The following is a 26,953-nucleotide window of genomic DNA, read 5'->3' as shown; positions in this document are numbered from 1 at the left end:
ACTAAGCTGAAGGAAAATTAATGACTGAATGGTTCTGCAAATTCAGAACAATGGATTAGATTAGGCTATTGGCCAAACGTCTTTAGCTTCAATTAACACAAGCTGATTGGGTTTAATAATGCTGCTTAATTTCTGATCTCAACACAGATCAAAATAGAGGTCGTTTTCCATTCCAAATCAACCATGATTAAGAGTTTGCGTAATATGTAAGTCTGGAATTGAGGGCAATTATGCTGTGGTCATTTATTGAATGCTTTTGTAGGCTATCTGTCCTCCACCGCTCACATTTATTTCCATCATGACTAAATCCAAAATATTTTTTGCTCAAAATTATGAACAGAGCAGGATGTTTTAATTGGTGCGGGTCAAACTGACCGCTTTTATCCCCCCCAAAAGTCCTCTTTAGTCTGGCAATTAAGCAAAAGTTCCTGTTGTTTACGCATGTTTTTTTCCCGTCATCGCTAATTAGCACATGCTATAAAATCAGGTCAGATGCAGCTGTGTTGATACAGTTTGAGGTTAATCGAGTTTTTGACATTTTGGTGATTTAGAGAGAACATTCTTTAGATTTTTTTTATACTTTCAATAGATTTTTCTATTTATTTATTTATCTCAATAAATATTTAATGCATCTTTCTATTTTAGTCGATAATTTAAAGTGAGAGTTCACCCAAAAATGAAAATCAACCTTCCTCTCTTTATCCAGCAGGCACAGCAGGTCAACATGACGTCAGATTGACGCTGTACTCCAACGTCGTGGGACAACGCATTTTGTTTGGAAAAGAAAATCGGGTTGATGTCAGAAATGTTGCAGAAAAAACAGGAGCACTTGCATTTACAGTGAGGGAATGACATCCGATGCGGTACAGAGTTTGTTGTTGTAATAGAGATAAGTTATATTGATCACATATTAAATATATTATTTACATAATGCTTTCAGCATATTATAACAACTTGTCATGCGGTGATAAGCACAGTGATTCGGCAAATTAACATTAAAGTGAGCGGTGTTCATCTGAGAGATTCGTTTGTAGTAGCATCCTCCCAATGGATATTGGATAAGACAAAATGACCTAGCATCCAGACCGAAATATACAATCTAATTGAAGCTCCAAGAGATTTTACAAGAGAAGTTAAAGGCCTACAAGTTTTTGGATGCCTACAATTTAGTTCTGTGTGGTCATGTGCAAGAAACAATGATCCATGATTACCAGATTCAAAACTTCATAGTGCTAAAAACCGAGGTTCTGCCTAGCCAAAGACAAGGAAAGAAGACGAAGCTATACAAGGCCTGGGTAATCATCAACAAGCAAAACAACTGCATTCTGACAGCGAACGGCACCTGTACGGCAGGGTATGTGAACTTACATGTTTACAATTATTCTTATCATTCATGATCCGCAGTTTAATTCACCAGATTTATCTGTTTTGCAGAAATCATTGCTGCAATCAAAAATGAGAGACATGCATGATTCAGCATGAACTCACCTGATAGGAAACAGAGAACTGCAGAGCATTTTTATTTAGAGCATATTTACTCAAGCATTTTTAATTAGGTTCTCACTCCATTCAGCTTCCTTTTAGCCGAAGACGTCTGCGGTTGGCATTAAAAGCAGTGTGGTGTACGGTAAAAGTTAAGTTTTTTATTTTTGCACTTTCGATTTTGGCATCCTACTGCCCATTGCAACCGGGAACCCATGTGACGTTATGTGTGACGTAGCTTGGTAATTCCTCTTTATCATCAGGAGGTATTAATTTTGTTCCTATTTAAAAAGGTAATGATTCACACTCATCAAGTAATGGCTTCATATACTGTTTTTCTTTTTTCTTTTTACCTTGTTCGGGTGATACAATCCTCTCATTCCACCCTTTTATCCCATAGTCCAGGGGTCAGCAACCCGCGGCTCTAGAGCCGCATGCGGCTCTTTAGCGCTGCCCTTGTGGCTCCCTGAAGCTTTTTCAAAAATGTTCAAAAAGATGGGGAAGGTTAGTACATATTTTTGTTTTAATATGATTTCTATAGGAGGACTTACATTTTTAACGTTTTCAAATGCTGTAAAAGTGTGTAGAGTTAATATTTAATTTCAAACATTCTGTCAACGAAGATTTGCGTCATAGCCTGTGACACAGGTTTCTATCAGCAGGGCGGGATGCCAGGCAGGTGGCTGTTGTAAACAAACCGGGAGATAATAAAGCATGGAAAGCCGTTCGCAAATGGTGACCAACCACTTGATTTCAGTGGCTATTTAATCATGAAGGCTCATTATGTATTTGTAGCCAACTTAGTCATTTTTATAGTAGGCTAATATAGCTACTATATATACACATACAGCATGTGTTTCCTTCTTTATAAGGCTTATATAAGGCTTTTCATTTTTTGCGGCTCAAAACATATTTGTTTTTTGTTTTTTTTTTGGTCCAATATGGCTCTTTCAACATTTTGGGTTGCCGACCCCTGCCATAGTCACTTACAATGCGTCATTAGTTAGACGGCCACTCTTATTTTAATTTCATTATTCCATGATTAACCACAAGGACTATTTACTTTCATATTTCAAACATTATTAATAAAACTAAAACATAAAAATGAAAACAGTATGAAGCAATTACTTGATGAGTGCAAATCATTACCTTTTTGAATAATTGCATTGACAAGATTGACTCACCAAGAAGTTGATTCTTCAGCACTCTATGCATGCGATTTATTAAGGACAGAGCACCGAACGTTGCAAGGCCCTATTGGAATTGCTCCGTTTCTTCTTCTTCTTCTTCTTCCGCGGAATGAATCGCGGTTTTGAGGGGCTAAACATGCCCGAAAACTCACGCAACTTTGCACACGCCTCAGAAGTGGCGAAAATTTACATTTGTTATGGGCTTCGGAAGGGGGCGTGGCAAAATGACTCGACAGCGCCACCTATAAAAATTAAACGGACGAGCCCCTGATCTACGAATCACGCACATGCACGAAAAAATTGGCACACACCTCAAACATGCCAAAACATACGAAAAAGTCTCTTGTAGCCATATCTCAAACCCAACAGGAAGTCGGATATTTTTAACTTCCTGTGGCGACAAAGTGGCGTTTTTGCCATTCCCAGGCATTGTATTTTAACGAACTCCTCCTAGGGATTTTATCCGATCGACACCAAAATTGGGTTTTGTTATCTAAAGGCCTCTAAAGTTACCGCAACTCAGGCATGCATTATCCGATCTGCCTCAAAATTCACACGTTTGATAACAGTCCTGACCTGAACACGTTTACATGCCGATATCCAGATACAGTTATAGCGCCAGCTGCTGGCAACAGGAAATTACATGTTTTACACTGTAACATACTTCTCTCACAAATTTTATCGTATCAGCACCAAATTTGGGTGGTGTCATCTGAAATCTCTAGCGATGATATATTGTGAAGATCTAGAGTTTTTGCAGAGGGGCGTGTCCGTGGTGGCATGACAAACCACTACGATTCGCCATGGAACAGAAAGTCCTTATAACTCAGCCACACAATGTCCGATCTGCCTGAAACTTCACATGGTTGATTAAATTTCTCTCCTGAACACATCCACATATTAATAATGAGTCTGTCATAGCGCCACCTGCTGGCAAAATGTAGTTTGGCTTATAACTCAGCCACACAATCTCTGATCTGCCTGAAACTTCACATGGTTGATTAAATTCCTCTCCTGAACACATCCACATAACAATATTAGGTCATTCATAGCGCCACCAGCTGGCAGAAGGTAGTTTGGCTTATAACTCAGCCAAACAACGCCCGATCTGCCTGAAAATTCACATGGTTCATAAGACTCTTCTACTGAAGGCATCTACCTAACAATCTTGAGTCACAGTTATAGCGCCACCTGCTGACAGGAGGAAGTTCGGCATAAATTTGTGATTTTTCAAAAATGTTTTCGGACTTTTAAAGTGTCGGTTGACTTGATTTTGAGCTGAGGGTTATTGAAATAACAACTTGTTAATTTGTTGTGTGAACTAAACCATTAATGTGTAACACCCTTACTCAAAATCCTGCTATAGAGAGGCTACTTATGATGCTGTGTTGGACAGGATTGCTTTTTGGTATCCTTTTTTAAACAAACCCTTCTTGAGTGGGTCTCTTTTCTAAGGCATTATGAAAAAGGCCCACGGTTCAAGGCCTGCTCTCAGCCTTGGGTGCATGAAATGATCCTTTGTGGCATGTGAATTGAGAATGAGCTTTTCATCTGTTTGCATTCCAGCTTGTAAATGCACAAAAGAAGGAGAAGAATATATCTGAGAGATAAATAATAGGTCTTGTCTGCAACTCCAGCTATACACGATAATTTAACATCTGTCTGTGATAAAACACTCATTAACGCTTCGACGTCAGTCAGGAATCTGGGGGTAATCTTTGATGACCAGTTGTCTTTCTAGGATCACATTGTAAAATAAGCACAATCATGACAATGTAAAAATGCTGGGTTCCACACAATCAATCTGTGTTAGGACAACGCGAAAGAATTAGGGTAACAAAATTAAGTAGATTGTACCAAACACAATCAAAATGTCCCAAAGAAATCAAGAATTGTGTTGATTCAGCTCATTTTAAAAGTATAGCTTGAACATACAACAAACTATTTTTTGAGCGAAGGTTTGCAATATCAATAAGTCTGATGTCATTTGATGCAGCTTTCATGTCCAATCACTTTATCAGACTGTATGTTGAAGCTCGACAGCTGATACTAATAAACACTCACAGAGCGCTGTAATATTTTTGAAAATCATTATTGCACTGTCACCTTACAGCAGGAAGGTTGCTGGTTCGAGTCCCGGCTAGGCCAGTGGGCATTTCTGTATGGAGTTTGCATGTTGGTGTGGGTTTTCCTCTGTGTGCTCCGGTTTCCTTCACAATCCAAAGACATGTGCCAAATAAATGAATTGGATTAGCTAAATTGGCCATAGTGTGTGTGTGTGTGTGTGTGTGTGTGTGTGTGTGTGTGTGTGTGTGTGTGTGTGTGTGTGCGAATGGTATGGGGATTTCCCAGTACTGAGTTGTGGCTGGAAGGGCATCTGCTGCATAAAACATATGCCGGAAAAGTTGGTGATTCATTCCACTGTGGTGACTCCTGATAAATAAGGAACTACGCCAAAGGAAAATGAATGAATGATCACCATATTTAGATCCATGCTTAATATCAGATGACCAGAAAGGGATTCATTATTTATAAATTGTCAAAATATTGCTGTCTTTAATGCAACAAGTCCAGAAACTGTAGTATACACCATGATTTTATAAGAAATTCATGTCCTGAGATAGGACTAAAAAGTGTTCAGGAACAATTTTTTCCCAGTTCAGATGAGTATGTCATTAGAAATGTCACAACTAAACAAGCCAATACTAAATTAGAAAGATCATACCACTCCAAAAAATGACAGAGTCAGATGAAGAAGACCCAGAGTCAGAAATTCAGTCAATAAATGAAAGTTTACTGATGATAGTTTGCAGTTTTATCAGCAGAAGCCAGCTTTCTTGCACAGTTTGTAGGCCGCTCTACTTGCACTAAATAAAAAAAAAAAAGATTTTTGTTACTTGTTCAAACTACTTACTTAAAATGAGCTGAATAAACACAATTCTGGAGATTTTATTTTTAGGAAACTTGAGTGTTTTATATGTTCAATCCACTTAAATTTATGTTAACTTAATCTGTTTGTGTTAGGACAGCATGAATGAATTGTGTGAAACCATGGATTTTTTTACAGTGTACAGTTAAAGTCAGAATAATTTGCCTCCCTTTGATTTTTTTTTCTTTTTTTAATATTTACAAAATGACGTTAAACAGAGCAAGGAAATTTTCACAGTATGTCTGATAATATTTTTTCTCCTGAAGAAAGTCTTATTTGTTTTATTTCAGCTAGAATAAAAGGAGTTTTACATTTTTTAAACACCATTTTAAGGTCAATATTATTTGCCCCTTGAAGCTATATTTTGTTCGATAGTCTACAGAACAAACCATCGTTTACAATAACTTAACTAATTGCCTTAACCTGCCTAGTTATATCAAATAAATCAGTTATTAAAAATAAGTTATTAAAACTATTATGTTTAGAAATGTGTTGAAAAAAATCTGCTCTCCGTTAAACAGAAATTGGGGGGGGGGGGGGGGTGTAGTGGGTGAATAAACTGGGGGGCTAAAAATTCTGACTTCAAGTATGTATATTTATATGTATGTATGTATGTATATATGTATGTATGTATGTATGTATGTATGTATGTATGTATGTGTGTATGTGTATGTGTGTATGTATGTATGTATGTATGTGTATATGTGTGTATGTATGTATGTGTGTTTCTGATTACCTTTGTTGCCTGTGGCATATAAAGGTGTTTTAACCTGATTGGTTAAGATATAAATGTAGAAAATTAAAATCAAACAACACATTTTTTAGTTTTTTTGGGGAAAATTTTAGTGTTGCATGTTCAATGCATTTAAATTTGTAAAAACTAACAATTTCACATAATTCAAGTTATGAATTATATAATTCACTATAATTCAATCATAGTTTCAACTCATTTTAAATAAGTAGTATGAACAAGCAGCAAGTCATTTTTTGAGTTTGTGTGTGCATTTTCTGAAATAAATTTCCAATGAATACTAAGGTGACAAGCAAACAGAGGTCAGAAATATCCACTAGTATCTGGATCTTTATGATGCAATCACTCAGAGATGCAATGTCAGACACAATGCACTCAATGGGGCTGGTGATGTCACTGTGAGGGATGGGGTAAACATCTGGCAAGGGCTGGGGTAAACATTTCCACTGGCAACTTATACATAGAAAGTCTCTCGTACAATAGATTCTTTGAAGAAATTATTATTTAATGCACAGTAAAATTCACATCTAGTGACATCTGGTAGCATCAAATGCTTGGTTGTACCCGAGAGGTCATCCAGATACACACTATACTTCAATGTGTTTATTGCAATAATGTTTTTGTTGACCAGTTAGATAGAAAGATGTTAAGTCAAGATTAATATCCTGGTCAAATTTCACCCCATTTTAGTCTCTTTAGTCATTTTAGTCTTCATTTAAGAGGTCGCCACTGTGGAATAAACCACACTCATACACTATGGCCAATTTAGTTTATTTAATTCCCCTATAGCACATGTGTTTGGACTGTGGGGGAAACCAGAGCACCCAGAGGCAACCCATGCCAACACTGGGAGAACATGCAAACTCCACACAGAAATGCCAACTGGCCCAGCCGGGACTCGAACTAGTGACCTTCTTGCTGTGAGTATGGGTATGGGCTTTTTTTTTGCATATTGAAAATACTGCTTAAAAAGATGTCTAGACCATCTCCCTCAGTCTGAACGCATGTAAGGAAGCTCATTCTGTGTTAGCTGGGTTCATTAAGTAATTGGTCTGTGCTTGTTTATGAGAGTGTTAAGGTTGTCCATTCAGCAGCCTCTGAGAGATGTATTGTTGTCAGGTTTCATGTTATGAATCCAGAATGAAATGTGCGTGTGAATTGTCATTGGCCAAACCACGCTACTTCAGTTAAAGGCCAAAACACTTTGTCCTGGCCTGAATAATAATAATGGGAATAATGCCAATAAAACATGAGGAATAATTTAACAGGCCCTCCACAAAAGAGCATGTTTGCACATTTGCAATCGAGTATAAAGAGTAATTTGATGATCTGTTATATAATTTTAACATTCGTGCATGGTGCAAAATGGAGTGCAAATTGTGAAACTACAGAGCTAAACTAACTCTAAATCCAAATTTTGCACATTTAGCAAAGAGTTAAATGATGTTAATGATCACTTAACTGTATGCATTAGTTATTCTGTTCATACCAGACAAAGGATTGGAATAATCTAATTCATTCATTAATTTTTGTTTTTCAGCTTAGTCCCTTTATTAAATTTGGGGTCGCCACAGCGGGATGAACCACCAACTTATCCAGCATATGCTTTACACCGCGGATGCCCTTCCAGCTGCAACCCTTCACTGGGAAACATCTATACACACTTTTTCATACACATACACTACGGACAATTTAGCTTACCCATTTCACTTATAGTACATGTCTTCACAGCAAGAAGGAGCTTGTTCGAGCCCCAGCTGGGTCAGTTGGCATTTCTGTGTGAAGTGTGCATGTTCTCCCCATGTTGGCGTGGGTTTTCTCTGTTTTTTAAATTATTAAATTATTTATATTTTAAAATATTTTAGTTGAAATAATATCAGAATCCTACTGCATTTACACAATATATTAATATTTACTGCATTTTCATAATGCTTGACAGTTAGTTCACATCATACATTCTATTATTTTAATTATTTTCTTCTTATTGCTATACTTGGATTTGGCCAAGCATATATTATTTGAGGCAAGGCAAGGCAAGTTTATTTATATAGCACATTTCATACACAGTGGCAATTCAAAGTGCTTTACATAAACAAGAATAAAAGAAACAAGTAAAAAAAATAAATAAAAACAAATAATAAAACTGATTAAAAACAGGTAAAATGTGTTATAAAAGAATGAAGAAGAGGAGAAAAACATAATAGCGCAATCTGTTGGACGCAGCACAGTGCTCATTCAGTAAAGCACAGCTAAACAGATGTGTTTTTAGTCTTGATTTGAATGTGCCTAATGTTGGAGCACATCTGATTTGAGGTTAATGTACATTGCAAAATAAAAACCTTGGCAATCTTCCTTTTTCAAATTATTGGGTCATTAATTGGGATTTTGACAAATAAAATACATAAGCATTTAATATACACTGTCAGAAAAAAATGGTTCAATGTTGTACCAAAGAAGGTACAAACCCATGTTACTGAGGCAGTGCCTTTTTATGGGACAGAATTGTACCTTATAGGACAAAGAAACTAATTTGTACCATTTTAGTGTGTACCTTTTGGACATGATTTGTATCATGGGAAACCAAAATGTACTTCTGTTTTTTAAAACCTGCAGATACAATATTCTACCATCATCAAAGGTACAAATCTAAACCACAAAGGTACCACCACAGTGACAAGACTCTTTGTACCTTAACAGTGTCAGAAATGCTTACCAAACATTTATTTAAAATGCCTTAAATGTTTAGTCTATAAAACCTATAGTTTAGTTTTACCAGTTGTTTTGTATTATAGAGCTTAATAATGAATGTTTATGAGTCTCTTTAAACATTTGCTTTTAAGCGATGATTCATGCTTAATATGAAAATTATTAATAAAATCCCTTTGCCTTTTAGTAGAATTTATTTAGATATTGTAATTAAAAATGAGTTGCACTTTTGTACCTTTTATATGGGAACAATTGTGTACCTTCATTTCAGTTGTACAGAACAGTATCATAAGAGGACTTTTCTGTATAAGGTACAATTTTTTTAAAGGTACGAAACTGTTCCTTAAAGAACATTATTTGTACCACCGTGTACCGTTTATTCTCAGAATGTAAATAAGCATTTAATATATTAAAATTAGCACAAAAAAATCAAATAAAAAACTTAATAGAAAGGTCATCAAAACATTCAAGTAAAGTGCTGTCCAGCAGAGGACGCTGTTCTTCAAGGTGTAGTTGCACCCAAACTACGTCACGACACAAGTCTCGAATACGAACATAAGATTATTTTATCTGTTGAAATGTTTGGAATTTACCTAGTAAACACTGTCTCACCAATAAAGTTAAAGAATTGACAAATAAACTAATTAATTGAATTGATCCAGTGAAACAAGTTGCAACTTTTTTAGAGACTTGGAATCTGCGTGCGCTTTTTAGAGGAGGAATTGATAAAACACCTGTTTTTTTGAATGCACATATAGCCAAATGTTTTAGTTTGGTGTTGAATATCTTTTATTTAAACTTACAAAATTAAAAATTCCGTTTTTTTGCAAAGATATTTTTTATATACAACAATAACAAAATTTGGAGCAAAAGTTTATTAATTGAATGATTATATATAGGAAGTATCAAGTAGGCTATACAAACAAAAATGGCCCAATGATAAACCTAACCTCTGTTTGTTTAAAATTGATCTTAAAGTATTATATTGAAACCCTAAAAATAAAAAATCTGTAAGGATGTGTGCAATTTTGGAATCATTTTCATATGCAATTTTTTTGTAATTTATATATCCCCTTTAATTTGTTGTTGTTGTTTTTTGTTTATTTTTTATTCTATTGATTTGTTTCTTTGATGTGAAAAGCATTGCATTCCTCTTTTTTTGTAAGCTTTTGTTCTTGTTATGCAATAGTTTTTTTATTTTTATTTTATCTTTTCGTATATGAGAATATTGATAAAGATGTGTCCTTAATTCAGGAAAATGTTTGGTTTGGTTTTGCTATTTGCAAAGCAAAACTTTTACATAAAAAGAAAACATATTTTCTTAATCTTATTTGACTAACAAATAGGCTACAAACATTTACAAACCAGAAATTTTTGTTTTATAGTTAACTACTGAAATGCAATATTAATTGAAGGCATTTATATCCAAAAAAAAAAGACTTCAAAAACAACTGAAATAAGTAAATTGTTTAATATCTTCCTTTAAAGAGAGATGTTTTATTTATACACCACCTTTGTATGTTTTAGTTTTGCTTTTGTGTTCTACTTTCTGTTGTACTATGACTGTATTTTTTGATTTGCACTTGATAAAAAACTCGACGGTATGGGAAAAAATATGAAAAAGTATTTTATTATATATATAATAATAATAATTTTATATATATATATATATATATATATAATAAAATACTTTTTCATATTTTTTGTATATATATATATATATTTATTTTTTATTTTTTGCATTAAGATGCTTTATTTGTGCAGATGCATTATATTAGGGTACCAAAGCCAAATCTGGAGCTAATCTAACAAAATAGCTTTTGATAACGGTCCAAAAATTAGCAGCCCAAATTTATATGTTAGGAAAAATCAAGAGAACGAGGTTAAAATTGTATAGTTTGTAATTTTTATGCAATTTTTCGCATGAATGTATTATTTCTAAAAATGTTTGGTGACTATAATAAATCTGTTTTGTTTAATTGCACCAAAATGTAAAATTTAATTGCACTGAGAAATGGATGAAAATATTCATTTTCAAAAGGGGGTGTACTCATTTATGCTGAGGACTGTTTTTTGAAAAATTATATCGACATTCGAGTGATTATTAAGGCCCATTAAATTAAATTTTATCCTCTAAACATCTAACATTTGGTGTTTGTAGGTTTTATCTACTGTAAAACCCAACTGTCAAATGTATAAAATGAAATGAGTGTTAACTCAACATCTACTGAAAGTTTTGTCTACTCATTTGAAAAAAGGTTTTGAACTCAGCGTTGAAGGTAATGAGTTCATTAAATACTTCATTACTTAAACGGAGTAAGTTAACAGTACTCATATTTTAGTTTTCGAGCTCAAATTTGTTGCAATCGGTTTCCTCATGTGGTTGGAGTTACCTTAACTCATAAGGTTTAACGAGAACAGCTACAGTAGATATATAAAAATAACCTCGCCAGACATTTGATTCAGTTTCAACATGTTTTTCTTTGCTTAGGTCGGATTGTTTTCAATAAGCATCATGAGTCACTATCGGCCTTGATAAAATTGTTGAGTAAAAAGGCTCAAGTAAACTAGAGAAAAACATGTAAAATACCACAGTCCTCCACAAGGGAGCAGTCAGACTAAATGGGAAAGCAGAATGAAAACACCAGAGATTTATATCAATGATACGTTAGAAACTTTTTAATGAAATTTAAATAACGATGCACATATTTCATACTCCTTGGCTTAAAAAGGAGTGTCCAAACCCGGCCGGTGTCCTGCATTTTTAGGTGCTCCAACTTCCTTCAACACACCTCCTTATAGTTTCTGATGTATCTAGAATAAGGGTGTACAACTCTGTTACTAGATACATCTTCCTGCAGATTTCAGTCGCAACCCATTTCAAACACACCTGCCTGCAATTATCAAGTGCTGATCAGGTCCTAATTAATTGGTTGAGGTGTGTTTGATTCGATCAGGCTTGGAGCTGAACTTCGCAGGAATGTAGATGGAAGAGCTTGATTAGCTGGTTCAGGTGTGTTTAATTGGGGTTGTAACTAAAATATGCAGGACATCAGCCTTCCAGGACTGAGTTTGGACACCCCTGGCTTAAATACACCAAATAAATGAACAAAACAAGTTTATTTTGACATATTCATTTATTCATTTACTTTTCGGCTTAGTCCCTGCATCTGGGGTCGCCACAGTGGAATGAACCGCCAACTCATCCAGCATATATTTAACGCAGCGGATGCCCTTCCAGCAGCAACCCATCACTGGGAAACAACTATACACTCTCATTCATACATAGGCCTACACTACGGCCAATTTAGCTTACCCACCTATACCACATCCCACATAGCAAAATTTCTCTGGCCCAGCTCTGGCCCACACAATCAGGTTTTGCTTGGCCCACATGCCGCAGTGAATTACGGTACTTGACTAGACCAAATCTGGCTTCCAGACAAGGGCCAAACACGGACCATATCTGGGCCAAGTCTCAGCCAAGTTAATAACTCATAACTGGGCCTGAACTGGGCCAGATAGGTTGGTGTGTCACGATTGCAATGAAATTGATAAACCCATGGAGTGATGCGCTTTAGGCACACTATGGGCACGCTTTTTCTCAAAGTGACCTGATTGGAAGAATTTTTTTTCTTTACTCAAAAATTATATTTGTGTATTTTAAATGTGGGTCAAGACTGGCCAAACTCAAATGGCCCACTTATCAAATTTTTAAATCTGGGCCAAATACTACGTTTTTCATCTTGCCCAAATCTTGTGTGCCGCCCTAAAGACGGTGCCACCTCTGCCAAACCGGGGCCATGTTTTGCCCACATGCTGTATGCAAGTGCTGGATGAATGCCTGCTGTGCCAGCTTTATGCCAAATCTGGGCCAGAATTCTTTGCTACTAGGGATGTGTTTGGACTGTGGGGGAAACTGGAGCACCCAGTGGATATCCACGCCAATACGGGGAGAACATGCAAACTCCACACAGAAATGCCAACTGACCTAGCCGAGACTCGGACCAGTGACCTTGTTGCTGCGAGGCAACAGCACTATTCACTGCGCCACCGTGTTACCCCTATTTTGACATTTTCATTCATTCATTCATTTTCTTGTCGGCTTAGTCCCTTTATTAATCTGGGGTCGCCACAGCGGAATGAACTGCCAACTTATCCAGCACGTTTTTACGTATCGGATGCCCTTCCAGCTGCAACCCATCTGTGGGAAACTGTTTTGACATTTATTTGTTATAAATACACACATTTGAGAAAATGTTTATCTATATTTAGATATAACATTTTTCCTAGTGATGGGTTGCGGCTGGAAGGGCATCTGCTGCGTAAAAACCTGCTGGATAAGTTGGTGGTTCATTCCACTGTGGCGACCCTGGATTAATAAAGGGACTAAGCCGACAAGAAAATGAATGAATGAATAGATATAAAATTGAAAAACTTTTTTCTCCATTAATAAGCTTTCTGTGTATATGAAATGACCATTGTAAATTTAATTTGATGTGCTATTCACATCATGGCTTATATGCATTGAAAGAATTTTTCATTCAATTATTTTCCTTCGGCTTAGTCTCTATTTCAGAGGTCGCCAAAGCGGAATGAAAAACCAACTATTCCAGTATATGTTTTACGAAGCGGAGGCCCTTCCAGCCACAACCCAGCACTGGAAAACACTTATACACACACTCCATGTCAACATGAGGAGAACATGCAAACTCCACACAGAAATGCCAACTGACCCAGCCGGGACTGGAACTATAGCGACCTTCTTGCTGTGAGGCGACAGTGCTAACCACTGAGCCACCTAACTGCTTATTGAAAGACATACAATAGACATTGTTTAGGATTTCAGATTGATATTAAATTTCAGTTAGCTATAAAAAGAAACAAGTAACACCAAACATCAAATTAAGCTTTTTTAAGCTCTATTATCTTATGTCTTTTGCTTTAGTACTCTTTATTTGGTTCACAATTCACTGCGGATTCATGCATGAAAATGCTTATCACTTTCTTTTAAAATGCTTGTTTATCAATATAAAAGTTAAAGACAAACTTATTTGATGCTTGGAGTCAGAAAAAATTGTTTGATTTTTATAGATTCAGCTGAAAATGACTATTTATGATGTAATTTCTCTGTCCTTAAGAGATAGTTCAGCCAAAAATGAAATTTTACACACTATTTAATCTCTCTCAAATTTAAACATTTATGAGCTTTTTAGTCTGTTGAACACAAAAGATATTTTGAAGAAAGCTGAAAACCTGTAACCATTGACTTTCATAATAGGAAAAAGAAATGGAAGTCAATGGTTACAAATTTCCAACATTTTTCAAAGTATCTCATTTTGTGTCCAACAGAAGAAAGACATGCAAAAAGGTTTAAAACAAGTAAAATTAAAGTAAACAATGATTTTTGCGGGAAATATCCCTTTAAGAGCTGATGGGTTTAATATAGAGAATGATAAAGACGGAGGCCAGTGGTTAGCACTGTTGCCTCACAGCAAGAAGGTTGCTGGTTCCAGTCCGAACTGGGTCAGTTGGCATTATGTGGAGTTTGCATGTTCTCCCCTTGTTGGCGTGGGTTACTTCCAGGTGCTCCGGTTTCCTCCACAGCCCAAGGACATTGCACAATAGGTGAATTGAATAAGCTAAACTGACCATAGTGTATGAGTGTGAGTGTATATGGGTGGTTCGCAGTACTGGGTTGCAAATAGAAGGGCATCCACTGTGTAAAACATTTGCTAGAATAGTTGGTGGTTCATTCCGCTGTGGCGAACCCTGATAAACAAAGGAAAATTATTGTATGAATAAAAAACAAATTAAGGTCAATGGTTGCAGGTTTCCAACATGTTTCAAAATATCTGCTTTTGTGTCCAACATCCGCTGAATGACATACAAAGGTTAAAAACAAGTAAACAATGATTTTTGGGTGAACTATCCCTTTAAGAGCTGATGGGTGTTTTATATAGGCAATGATAAAGACTGTTTTTGCATATAATATATAGGTACAGACTCTGTTACGATGCTAAACATCATATGATTGACATCATCAGAATACTTGATCTGTTTTAAAAATACCGTCTGCAGCATTTCCATTTTTCTCAAGAGATCCAATGCATTTAATGTTTTGGTTCAGGTAAATTTTTGCTTATTACCCTGAATTACAGCCCACAGAATCTTAAGTGTATCGGTTCCATTCTCCGTGAATATGATTTTCGCCCACAATTGCGTAAACGTCTCTGTGTGTGTGCGTATGTGTGTGTGTTCATGTTCGTGACAAGAGGCTTCATCACTGAATGAGCCTCCGGGTTCATGGACATAATGTGAAGACTCAAGAGCAAATGAAGATAAGGACAAACTACTGAATTTGCATCACCAAAGATCAAACAGCTCTTCACGGAAATCAGCTGAATACTTCAAGTCTCCATAGACTGTCATATGATGCTCATTTGCATTGGAAAGGAGCTGCAGAAATCTGCCTATGATCAGGGGAAGAAAAAATACATGCAATTTAAACACACAAACCTTAAATCGTGGATGCATAATTCTGTTTATATGTTCTTAGTAGAAGTTGTATAAAAACAAACACTTCACTTCACTTTAGAATTGAAAGTGTGTGTATATATATATATATATATATATATATATATATATATATATATATATATATATATATATATATACACTCACCGGACACTTTATTAGGTACACCTTACTAATACCAGATTGGGCCCTCTTTTGCCTACGGAACTGCCTTAATCCTTAGTGGCATAGATTCAACTACTGGAAATATTCTTCAGAGGTTTTGGTCCATTTTTACATGACAGGATGACGCCGTTGCTGCAGATTTGCTGGCTGCACATCCATGATGGGAATCTCGTGTTCCACCACATCCTAAAGGTGCTCTATTGGATTGAGATCTGGTGACTGTGGAGGCCATTTGAGTACAGTGAACTCATTGTCATGTTTAGGAAACCAGTCTGGGATGATTCGCGCTTTATGACATGGGGCATTATCCTGCTGGATGTAGCCATCCGAAGATGGGTACACTGTGGTCATAAAGGGATGGACATGGTCAGCAACAATACTCAGGTAGGCTGTGGCGTTGACACGATACTCAATTGGTACTAGTGGACCCAGTGTGCCAAGAAAATATCCCCCACACCATTACACCACCACCACCAACCTGAACTGTTGATACAAGGCAGGATGGGTCCATGCTTTCATGGTGTTGACATCAAATTCTGACCCGACCTTCCAAATTTTGCAGCAGAAATCGAGACTCATCAGACCAGGCAACGTTTCTCCAATCTTCAATTGTCTAATTTTGGTGAGCCTGTGTAAATTGTAGCCTCAGTTTCCTGTTCTTAGCTGATATGAGTGGCACCCGGTGTGGTCTTCTGCTGCTGTAGCCCATCCGCCTTAAGGTTGGACATGTTGTGTGTTCAGATATGCGACTCTGCAGATCTTGGTTGTATCGAGTGGTTATTTGAGTTACTGTTGTCTTTCTATCAGCTAGAACCAGTCTGGCCATTCTCCTCTGACCTCTGGCATCAACAAGTCATTTGCGTCCACAGAACTGTCGCTCACTGGATATTTTCTCTTTTTCAGATCATTCTCTGTAAACTCTAGAGATGTTTGCGCATGAAAATCCCAGTAGATCAGCAGTTTCTGAAATACTCAGACCAGCCAATCTGGCACCAACAACCATGCCACGTTCAAAGTCACTTGAATCATCTTTCCTCCCCATTCTGATGCTCAGTTTGAACTGCAGCAGATCGTATTGACCATGTCTACATGCCTAAATGCATTGAGTTGTTGACATGTGATTGGCTGATTAGAAATTTGCGTTAACCTGCAGTTAGACAGGTGTACCTAACAAAGTGGCCGGTTAGTGTTTGTGTGTGTGTGTATATATAACTTTTTAAGTATATATATATATTTAAATGCAAAAATCCTTTGTATAAGGGGTTTAAACACAGTTGTGTGGCAACAGTGTGTGAATATAAGCAGTTTATAATGCTAAAAAATGAATTAATTAATTCATTTTTTATAATCACTTGATTAAACAGTCTGCAGAAATACTTTGATTGACATTCTCCCTTTGTGTGTGTCAGCAGAGGGGGAAAGCCCCACCCATTAGTTATGATCTATCCCTAATTTGCATAAACAGCCCTGAGTGAGAAGCAGCCCTCCTCCAGTAGAGTTTTCATCTGCTAAAGGTATAGTAAGCGACTGAGAGGATTATAAATGTGGAGTTTTAGGACATGGCAACACGTGGCTGAGTGCTTAGCACTGTCGCCCCACAGCAAGAAGGTCTGTGGTTCGAGTCCTGGCTGGGCCAGTTGGCATTTGTGTGTGGAGTTTGCATGTTCGCTCCATGTTGGTGTGGGTTTCCTCCTGGTGCTCCGGTTTCCCCTACAGTCCAAACACGCTCTAGGTGAATTGGTCGTAGTGTATGAGTGTGAATGAGTGTGTATGGATGTTTCCCAGCACTGGGTTGCAGCTGGAAGGGCAAACATTGTGTAAAACAGATGCTGGATAAGTTGCCGGTTCATTCCGCCATTGCAAAATTAGAGACTAAGCGGAAAGAAAAACGGAGCACCCGGAGGAAACCCACACCAACACGGGCAGAACACACAAACTCCACACAGAAATGTAAACGGACCCAGCTGGGACTCGAACCAGCGACCATCTTGCTGGGAGGCCAAACACATGCACTATAAGAAATGAATAAACTAAATTGGCTGCAGTGTATGTGTGTGAATGAGTGTGTATGGGTGTTTCCCAGTACTGGGTTGCAGCTGGAAGGGCATCTGTAAAACATATGCTGGATAAGTTGGCGGTTCATTCCGCTGTGGCAACCCCAGATGAATAAAGGGACTAAACCCTTAAAGGAAAATGAATGAAATTTACAAATAAACAGGCCATTATTTATTAAAGATATTATATAAATGCTAAAAACTCACCAACAAATTATTAACTCTTTAACTAAAATCAAATGAAAATGTAAGATTTAAATACATATACATATATAACATATATTAGCCTATTACTATTTTTTTTTACCATTTATTTGCTCCAGGATCTTGTTTTTTGTTATTTTACAGCTTCATTGTTGTTCATCTGGAGGCGCAATCATGGATGCGATTCGCTTGTTACCACCGCGTGGCGCGTTAACGTCACTTCCTGATGACCCGGAAATTACGCACATTGCTGGGTAAATAAGCTGCGTGCGCTGTGTTTGATAGCTGTTTTCATCCCTTTGCGTGTTTCACTGTTTTTAATCGTTTTTAAAGTTGCTCCTTTGTTCAAAAGTGCTGAATTTTACGGGAGATGGGAGTCCCCGCGTTTTTCCGCTGGTTGAGTCGGAAGTATCCGTCGATAATTGTGCACTGCCTGGAAGAGAAGGTGGGCACGCGCATCTGCATGTTTGTTGATTATGTACAGCTATTGATGTAATTAATCAGTCAGTTTTGCTTGAAATAGTTGTATTAAGTATACGTTGCAGTCATCAAACTTAAATCTGGTAATGTTTGCTTCATTTTGTTTTTATCGGATTTTTTATGCTTTTTAACGTATTTAGATGATGTATTTGTGAGCTAGCACGAGTTCGGTGCAATTACAAACCTACTGTTTGGCTGTGTTTCAAACACCTTTAGTGTTTAATAACTAGACAACATGTTTAGGCTGCCTTTATGTGTGAGGCTGCTTGAACGACCAACCAATCATAGAGAATTGTGCAGATTTTCAGCCAGTCGTGGTTGTGGTTAGAAGGGATACAGCCGCGGCCAGAAGTTAACAATGATTTTTTTTTAAACGAATAACGTTAAATTACTTATTCATTGCGTTTTATTACTCAAACCTAAGTTAAACCTACCCATCACAGTAACGTATACACAGTTATTATAACAATAATTGTTTGTTATTTATTAAATTACCCTTTAAATGGCATTTTATTAACACCTAACTTACCAATTGAGGTAAAGTTGGTCTTATATTCACACATCCATTGGTTTTTCTAGCTGTAAATCAGCATTGTTGAAATCAAATATTCAGTTTTGTTATACTGTTAAAGCAGGGGAGTCCAAACTCGGTCCTGGAGGGCCAGTGTCCTGCATAGTTTAGCTCCAACTTTTGCTCCATTTAGCATACATCCTTGGATGTTTCCAGTATACCTAGGAGTTTGATTAGCTGGTTCAGGTGTGTTTAATTGGGGTTGGAACTAAACTATGCAGGACACCGACCCACCAGGACCGAGTTTGGACACCCCTGTGTCAAACCATTATGGTGTTTTATTCTCAGTTTGAGGTATCTACGTGGTGATTTTGAGGTATGCTTATCTTTAGTTTGAGGTGTCTTCATGTTCAAATGCTGCCTGAAAGTACTAAAATTGGGGTAAAGTTGGTTTTATTTTCGTACAATGACTTTCTTATTAATAAAACAATTTCAGAAAAGTATTTTTTGCAAATTCAGTAGGAAAACATATTAGCTGCCGATGACTATCAAAGTAGCCTACAACACAGTTTACAGTCAATTAAATGGTGCTAAGATTGATTTGGAGTTATAACTGCAAGGTTTTTTTTTTTTTTTACTGAATATTCAAAGTACCAAGGTAAATGATATGGGGACTGTTAAAATGAACGAATAAGCGAATATAAAACCAACTTTACCTTAATCTCCTACCAATTACCTAAGCCTATTAAGGTAAAGTTTGTTCATTTTAACAGTTCCCATACTGATTACCAAGCTACTACTAAAATACTGTCTAAAATCACATGTAATTGTTACTTCAAAATAACATTTGCACTATTTAATTGACTGAACAATGCTGTACGTTGGTAGTCATAGGCTGATAATATGATTTAGCTGTTTAGAATTTGCAGATAATACTTTTATTTAGGGATGGGGATATGGCATAAATGACATTGCTATATATATATATATATATATATATATATATATATATATATATATATATATATATATATATATATATATATATACATACATACATGCATGCATGCATGCATGCATGCATACATACATACATACATACATACATACATGCATACATGCATACACACACACACACACACATCAAAATAAGTTGTTAATGCTTCCAGAATTACCCCAACAATGACTGAAGCCAAAAAAAAATTAAAGGGCCCGTTAAATGGCATAACATTTCGGAGGCTGAAAATTTGGTGCACCTCTTCTCTAATATCTACACTTTTAGATTCCCATTGTTGCACATTTCTGCTGTGTGATTGGCTCTTAGATTAATATAAAGTGCAGAGCTTATCGTTGTTATTGACATACATTTTATTTCGATTCGGTATAATGTTTATTAGCCCAGCCCTACTTTTATGCAATTGACATTATTAAGGCAACTGTTTGAATGTGCAAATATAATACAAATTTTACCTAATTCCAAACCTACCCCTCACAATAGTGTATAACATGAACTATTGTTGTGCAGTAATTGTATTAGTAGTAATAATATAAATCATTATCGGCAACTTGCTCTGCAACTCTCACATGGTCGCCCACTGAAGCTAAGCAGGGCTGTGCCTGGTAAGTACCTGGATGGGAGACCGCAACACCGGAAGTGGTGTTAGTGAGGCCAGCAGGGGGACTCAACCTGCAGTCTGTGGGTCCTAATGCCCCATATATTGATGGGGACTCTATACTGCTCAGTGAGCACTGTTTTTCGGATGATGTTAAAAAGTCATTAAAAATCCCTTCGCACCCCCCACCCTTGCCAAATTTGCCCACTTAACATGGGTGCAAGAATGCATATGTAAGTACTCTGAATAGCTTAATGCATTTCAATTAAAACGTAATAATAAACAACTTCTGAGGGTTAAATAAATTGATAGATTTTTATGTGAACTATCCTTTTTTTTTCTTTATTTAAACCTTAATTTTACCTTTTGTTATCTCTTTTTTTTAAATAGTGTCCTTTTAATGCTTAAAAAAATAATGATTTTTACGAAGTGGTGTTAGTGAGGCCAGCAGAGGACGCTCAACCTGCGGTCTGTGTGCGTCCTAACACCCCAGTATATTGATGGGGACTTTTAGGATAAGACGTTAAACTGAGGTCCTGACTCTGTGGTCATTAAAAATTCCAGGATGTCCTTCGAAAAATAGTAGGGGTTTAACCCCAGCATCCTGGCCAAATTTGCACACCGGCCTCTGTCTATCATGGCCTCTTAACCATCCCCATATCCTAATTGGCTTCATCAGTGTCATTGGCTGGCACAATATGGCTGCCATCGCGTCATCTAGGTGGATGCTGCACACTGGTAGTGGATGAGGAGATTCACCTCCTATGTGTAAAGCGCTTCGAGTGCCCAGAAAAGCGCTATTTAAATGTCAGGAATTATTATTATTATTATTTTCAACATTGTTAACTTCCTGTCACGGCTGTATCCCTTCTAGACGTAACCAGGTGTTTCAAGTCCCAATCAGAAAAATTTCACTTCAAATTTAGGATGTGATTCTTTGTTAAAAAGTGACTAGTTTGTTCATACTAAACTATAGCTTATGTCGGTTGTTTGTTTAAAATAGTTTTATATGCAAAAATCTGTAATTCTTTTTTTATTTCAGGCCAAGGAGTACAATGGCGTTAAAATTCCAGTTGATACCAGCAAACCCAACCCAAATGAAGTGGAGTTTGACAACCTGTATCTGGACATGAACGGAATTATCCATCCATGCACTCATCCCGAGGACAAGTGAGATTCTCGCATGTTGTTCACATTCCAATATTAATAAATTGATCTGCTTTTATGTAAATGTGGTTTTACACATTTGCAGGCCAGCACCAAAAAATGAAGATGAGATGATGGTTGCCATTTTTGAATATATCGACCGTCTCTTTAACATCGTTCGACCAAGACGGGTTCTGTATATGGCAATTGATGGTGTGGTATGTATCAACCATTATTAAGCATGATTACAGTAAGCACAATACAGCAGGTTTGCATGTTGAGTATTTGGTATGAGTGTTGTGCAGATAGACGATAGTATCGTGTATCGACGATAGGCAAAAATATCGCAGAGAGCTAAAACCTATGACTCTTTTGAATACGATATTTAGCTCATTTTGCATTAATGTAAATCTATTGCATGTTTTAATTGCATTATTGAATAAAATGAATAGTATTACTATTTTTAATCATCATCATTTAATAATAAATGAACTACAAATAATTTGAAAGCTTTAACTGTTCAGGTCAACATCACCTGACAGGCACTTTCGGATAAAAATGAATTGTTCTGATGGCTCTCTTGCACGCTCTCTCTCTGTCTCTGCTGCAGCAGTTGAAGTGCGAGCTGCACATAAGGGCACAGCCGCATCTCCGAGCAAATTAGTTTGCAACTATTGCATAAAAATAATAGACTAAATAACAAAACTAGATTCAATTAACAAACAAGTTAAATAAAATGATTTGTAAAAATGAAACAACAGAAGAAAAAAATGAAAGAATTCTGAAACCAGCTCAAATGTTCTGGAATAAAATGTGTTTCAGTTGTTGGTCATTTGAGACTTCTTTATAACAGCACTGCCACAAGATTTTCTCTTGCTTTCACAAAAAAAGTCTTAAAGTCGCGGTGAGTCGTTCATCCGCATCACGTCTGAAAAAATCTTAATGCATTCTTGTTTCTTCCGTGCTTGGATAAATATAATTTTATTTTTGCTTTCATCTATGTGTATTATATCCATTTTGCGGCAGTCTCGTGGACCGAGAATAACAGCATGAACCCGAAGTCACAATCAAATCTTGTCCTGTGCCGCATTGAGGCTTGTTTGAAATATTTTTGGTCTCAGTGCCTGTTTAGTTATAATGATGTTCAATGCAAAATGTTACTACATGGTTCCTTCTGAGGTTTCCTAAAATTACAAGTAATTAAATTTCTGTGTTAACTAATAAAGTATATTCCTTAATTTCTTCATAAGATTCTAGTGTACACAAAACATGCACATTGTAAATCAATAGTGTCTCTCTTTGCTCATCTGTTTAATTTTTTTTCAGGCTCCTCGAGCTAAAATGAACCAACAGCGTTCCAGACGTTTCCGGGCGTCTAAGGAAGGAGTGGAGCTTGCGGAAGAGAAACAAAAAATGAGAGAAGAAGTGATTGAGAGAGGTAAGTAATACTGCATATCTTTGGCTGATGCACGACCATTCACAAATCTTTGGCCATCCAAGATCTAGGTCAGTGTTGCTCAACCAGGTTCCTGAAGGATCACCAACACTACATGTTTGGATATCTCCTTTGTCTGTTACACCCATTACAAGTCTTTCAGTCTCTGCTAATGAGCTGGTGATCTGAATCAGGTGTTAAGGCAGGGATTCCCAAACATTTTTATTTCGGGACCCACCTAGGTACCCACCAAGTAATTTAATCTCAAGACCCACCTTAATATTTTAATATGGAAAAATGGGTAAAAAAAAGTATCCATTCAAAGCAGTCAAAAAGATATGGTGAGCGGCATTTTGGATTTTGCGATTTTAAAATGCATAAAATGAGGCTCAAAGTGATTTTTGTGGGATGTTGGCTGTAACTCTGATCATTTAATTTGTTGAAAAAGATTTTTTAGAAGAGAATATGATCAACCTTTGATCAAGCCCCTGGATTATGATCAAGCCCCGTCACATCGCAGTAAATTCCACTGCTAGTGTAGTCATAAGAAACTAAATAGCTTTTTGATCGACTACTACAAGCTGGGAAAGCATCAGATAAATATGCCAGTGCAATTTACAATACTGCTGAATTGATCTAATATTTACACATTTGCTTGAGGAAGGAATGATGGGGTAGTTACATTACTATTACGATTTTCCATAACACCTATGCCCTGCCATAACATGAGGTGACGTTAAAACTAACAGATAGCACTTTAGCTATTTATTGATTAGCAATCTGTCAACGTTGGGATGTAAAAAATATGGGACAACAAATAGCTTCAAATGATAGAATACATAGCAAACATTAGAAAATATTGACAATGAAATAAAAGTTTTAGCCTATTAAAATCAATGGCTTATCCAGAAATTAAATAAAGCTCTGAAATCTATTTCACTTTTAATTGTATTTGCATATTAATTAAAGTTACTATAGTTATTTAGTGAAGAGCAGCAAATGAATCTCTCATTGTGTTTTGTTTGATAACAAGCACTTTTCCGACGGTCCCTTACTGAGAGCTTCGTTAAGCACGAGCTCTACCGGCTAAACGCAGATTGCGAGGGCTCAAACGGAGAAGTGCTCAATGTCAAGCGAAAAAAAGAAAAAGATAGCTGTGAAACATCACCAGCTTTGTCTTTTTGTAGGAAACACACTAGATATTTTTAGGGTAAGAGGTTTTTGAGTTATTGCCGTCAATCGTACTGGTTTTGATTCACCGCAATGTAAATACAGCTGCAGCTATGTGATGTTGCGTGACACATCTTTGTTCACCATAGTTTGAAAACCCCTGATTTAAGGATACCTGGAAAATGTGATGAGCTGGTAGTCCTCCAGGGACTTGGTTGAGAAACACTGATCTAGGTGACTTTGTAGAATATTAAAGATGATTTTTAGCTGAAACCACTCTTTTTAGTTAATCGTAAGATAATAATCAATGGAGACGGACACAGTCTCTAAAAAAATATACAGGCATTACAAAATTAAAGGTCTCGTCAAATTAAAAATAACGTTTTTAGATGTTAGTATCAGAATGTTAGTTTTTTTTTTTTTTTTTTGGTCAAATCAAATCTTGACCAATCAAATGCTCTCTAGTATCTGACATGCCCCGCCCCCTACAAGACGCTTCTCATTTGCCTTTCTTTTGATGTGCTTGAGCTCAACCTCTCACTGGCAGAGCTCTGATTAAAAACTAAACCAGGGGTGTCCAAAGTCAATCCTGGAGGGCTGGTGTACTGCAGACTTTAGCTTAATTTTTGCAGGTGTGTTGAGGCAAGCTGTTTCTAGAAAGCCTAGTAAGAGCTTGATTAGCTAGCCCACTTGTGTCTGATTGGGTCAGAACTAAACTTTGCAGGACACCGGCTCTCCAGGACTTTACATCATACATTGAAATTAGCATTTTTATTCTAAGCACTTCACATGACCTTAAATACCTGTGGCTTTTGACGATGCACTGAGGTCTTCATCTGGATAGCAAACTTTCTGATGCAAAATGAGGAATGAGCAAAAACGATGCAGTTTGCAATAACATTGATAGTACAGTCTCAAAAGACATCAATGTATCATCAAAAGACTTTAAGTATTATTTTTGTTTCCTCTTTGTATTTGTTTGTATTATTATATTTTTTTTTAACTGACTACAGTGTTTCCTCTAGGATTTTTTTCCAGCTGTGGCGGCAGGCCTTTTACACAGATCTACGAACTATCTATATCGCTATTTCAATTATAAATGTTGTGAGGGCAGTATTACAAGTCGAGATCACATTTATGTAATACGAGCATGCGAATCTCTTTGCTTGTGTGCTGATTTCTTCTCGTCGTGCACAACTTCTTGCATGCCCTCAAATATACGCTGCTCAAGTGCAGATTTTCTTGAGCACTCTTAAATAAACACTGCTGAAGTGCGATTTTGTGTGTTTATGTAACAAGTATGTCTCCAACATTTATTAGATTTGCTAGGAATATTTATGAATGTCTCCAATAGACCTACAAAGCGGCATTAATGCGTCCTGATGTAAAATGAAACGGCTATAAACTCCAGCCAGATAAAGTCATTGCATGCAAAACCATAGACCTTTATCTATAAATAGTGTAATTATGGAAACTGTTCATCATAACTGAAAATGACATTGGGTTTGCTGGCCTCATGCATCGCGCAGCCTTGTCAGTCAGTCAGTCAGTGTGTCAGTGTGCTTTACTACCATTACAGGAAAGTTTGCGCTGTTATAATTCACTTACATTTGAATATGTTTTGTTGCGATGATAATCCGCTATTAAAAACTAACGCCTGAATGTTTTGAATGAGAAGCTGTAATGTAGGTGTGGTGGGATCATTTTTGGTGTGGTGTCCTGCCATGGAAGGATGGATGTAGCAGAAACCATGAACTATCACTTGGTTGCATATTAGCCCTAAGCACTATATAGATTTGATCTTTGTGACGCGTTCTGGTTTCTTATGATGGTGTTTTTTTTCTTTTATAGGTGGCTACCTTCCACCTGAGGAAATTAAAGAGCGTTTTGACAGTAACTGTATCACACCTGTAAGTGTTTCATGTCCTCTAAGCATTTACATTTCCCTCTGCTTTTGCTGTATAGCTTTAATGCTTTTCTTTCTTTGTTTAGGGGACCGAGTTCATGGATAACCTGGCCAAATGTCTGCGATATTATGTTGCAGACAGACTGACCAATGACCCTGGATGGCGCAATATAACAGTATGTCAAATGTAGTGCTGTTTACACTAGGGTTTTAATTTTTTAAATGGCGTTTCCTTGTCCAGACTGGTGTTTTTGCTGGATTTTTGAACACTATACAATATTTCTATACTATATTTCCATCCACACTATACAACCAAAAAGGCATGATACATGGACCAGCTGAAGATGACTAGTTTATGATGCAATTTCTCTGTTTTTAAGGGACAGTTTGCACAAAAATTGAAAATGTACTTCCTATTTACTCGCAAGTCGTTCCAAACCTACTGAGTACTGTGAGCTTCTTGATAAACACTAAAGAAGATATATTGGAGAAGGCTGAATACATGTAACCACTGACTTTCATAATATTTGTTTTCCCTACTATTGAGGTCAATAGTCACAGGCAGGGCCAGATGAAATCTGCCCACATTTTCTGCTATTTCTGCTGAATTATTTTGGGAGTATCATAACTAAAACCTTAATATGTGAAAAAAAAAAAGTAATACCTTTTTAACT

General features: G+C 36.7%; 1 protein-coding gene across 3 annotated transcripts in view; it reads left to right on the top strand.

The window, feature by feature from the left end:
- The first annotated feature begins 18,199 nt into the window (after positions 1-18,199).
- Positions 18,200-26,953, top strand: part of xrn2 (5'-3' exoribonuclease 2) — an 83,451-nt gene continuing 74,697 nt past the window's right edge. For 2 of the 3 annotated variants that reach the window (XR_015517457.1, XM_087296365.1), the window contains exons 1-6: positions 18,302-18,463; positions 21,665-21,792; positions 21,875-21,986; positions 23,095-23,206; positions 26,225-26,283; positions 26,366-26,455. Coding sequence is in view for 2 of the 3 variants with exons in the window: in XM_087296365.1 (XP_087152491.1) it covers positions 18,389-18,463; positions 21,665-21,792; positions 21,875-21,986; positions 23,095-23,206; positions 26,225-26,283; positions 26,366-26,455 (576 nt within the window). In the remaining variant the exon portion in view is untranslated. 3 annotated transcript variants of the gene reach the window in all.

This window comes from Danio rerio, chromosome 20 (genome assembly GCF_052040795.2).
Source record: "Danio rerio strain M-AB ecotype USA chromosome 20, GRCz13ab, whole genome shotgun sequence".
NCBI lineage: Eukaryota > Metazoa > Chordata > Actinopteri > Cypriniformes > Danionidae > Danio > Danio rerio.
This window is presented reverse-complemented; position numbering and strand designations above follow the sequence as displayed.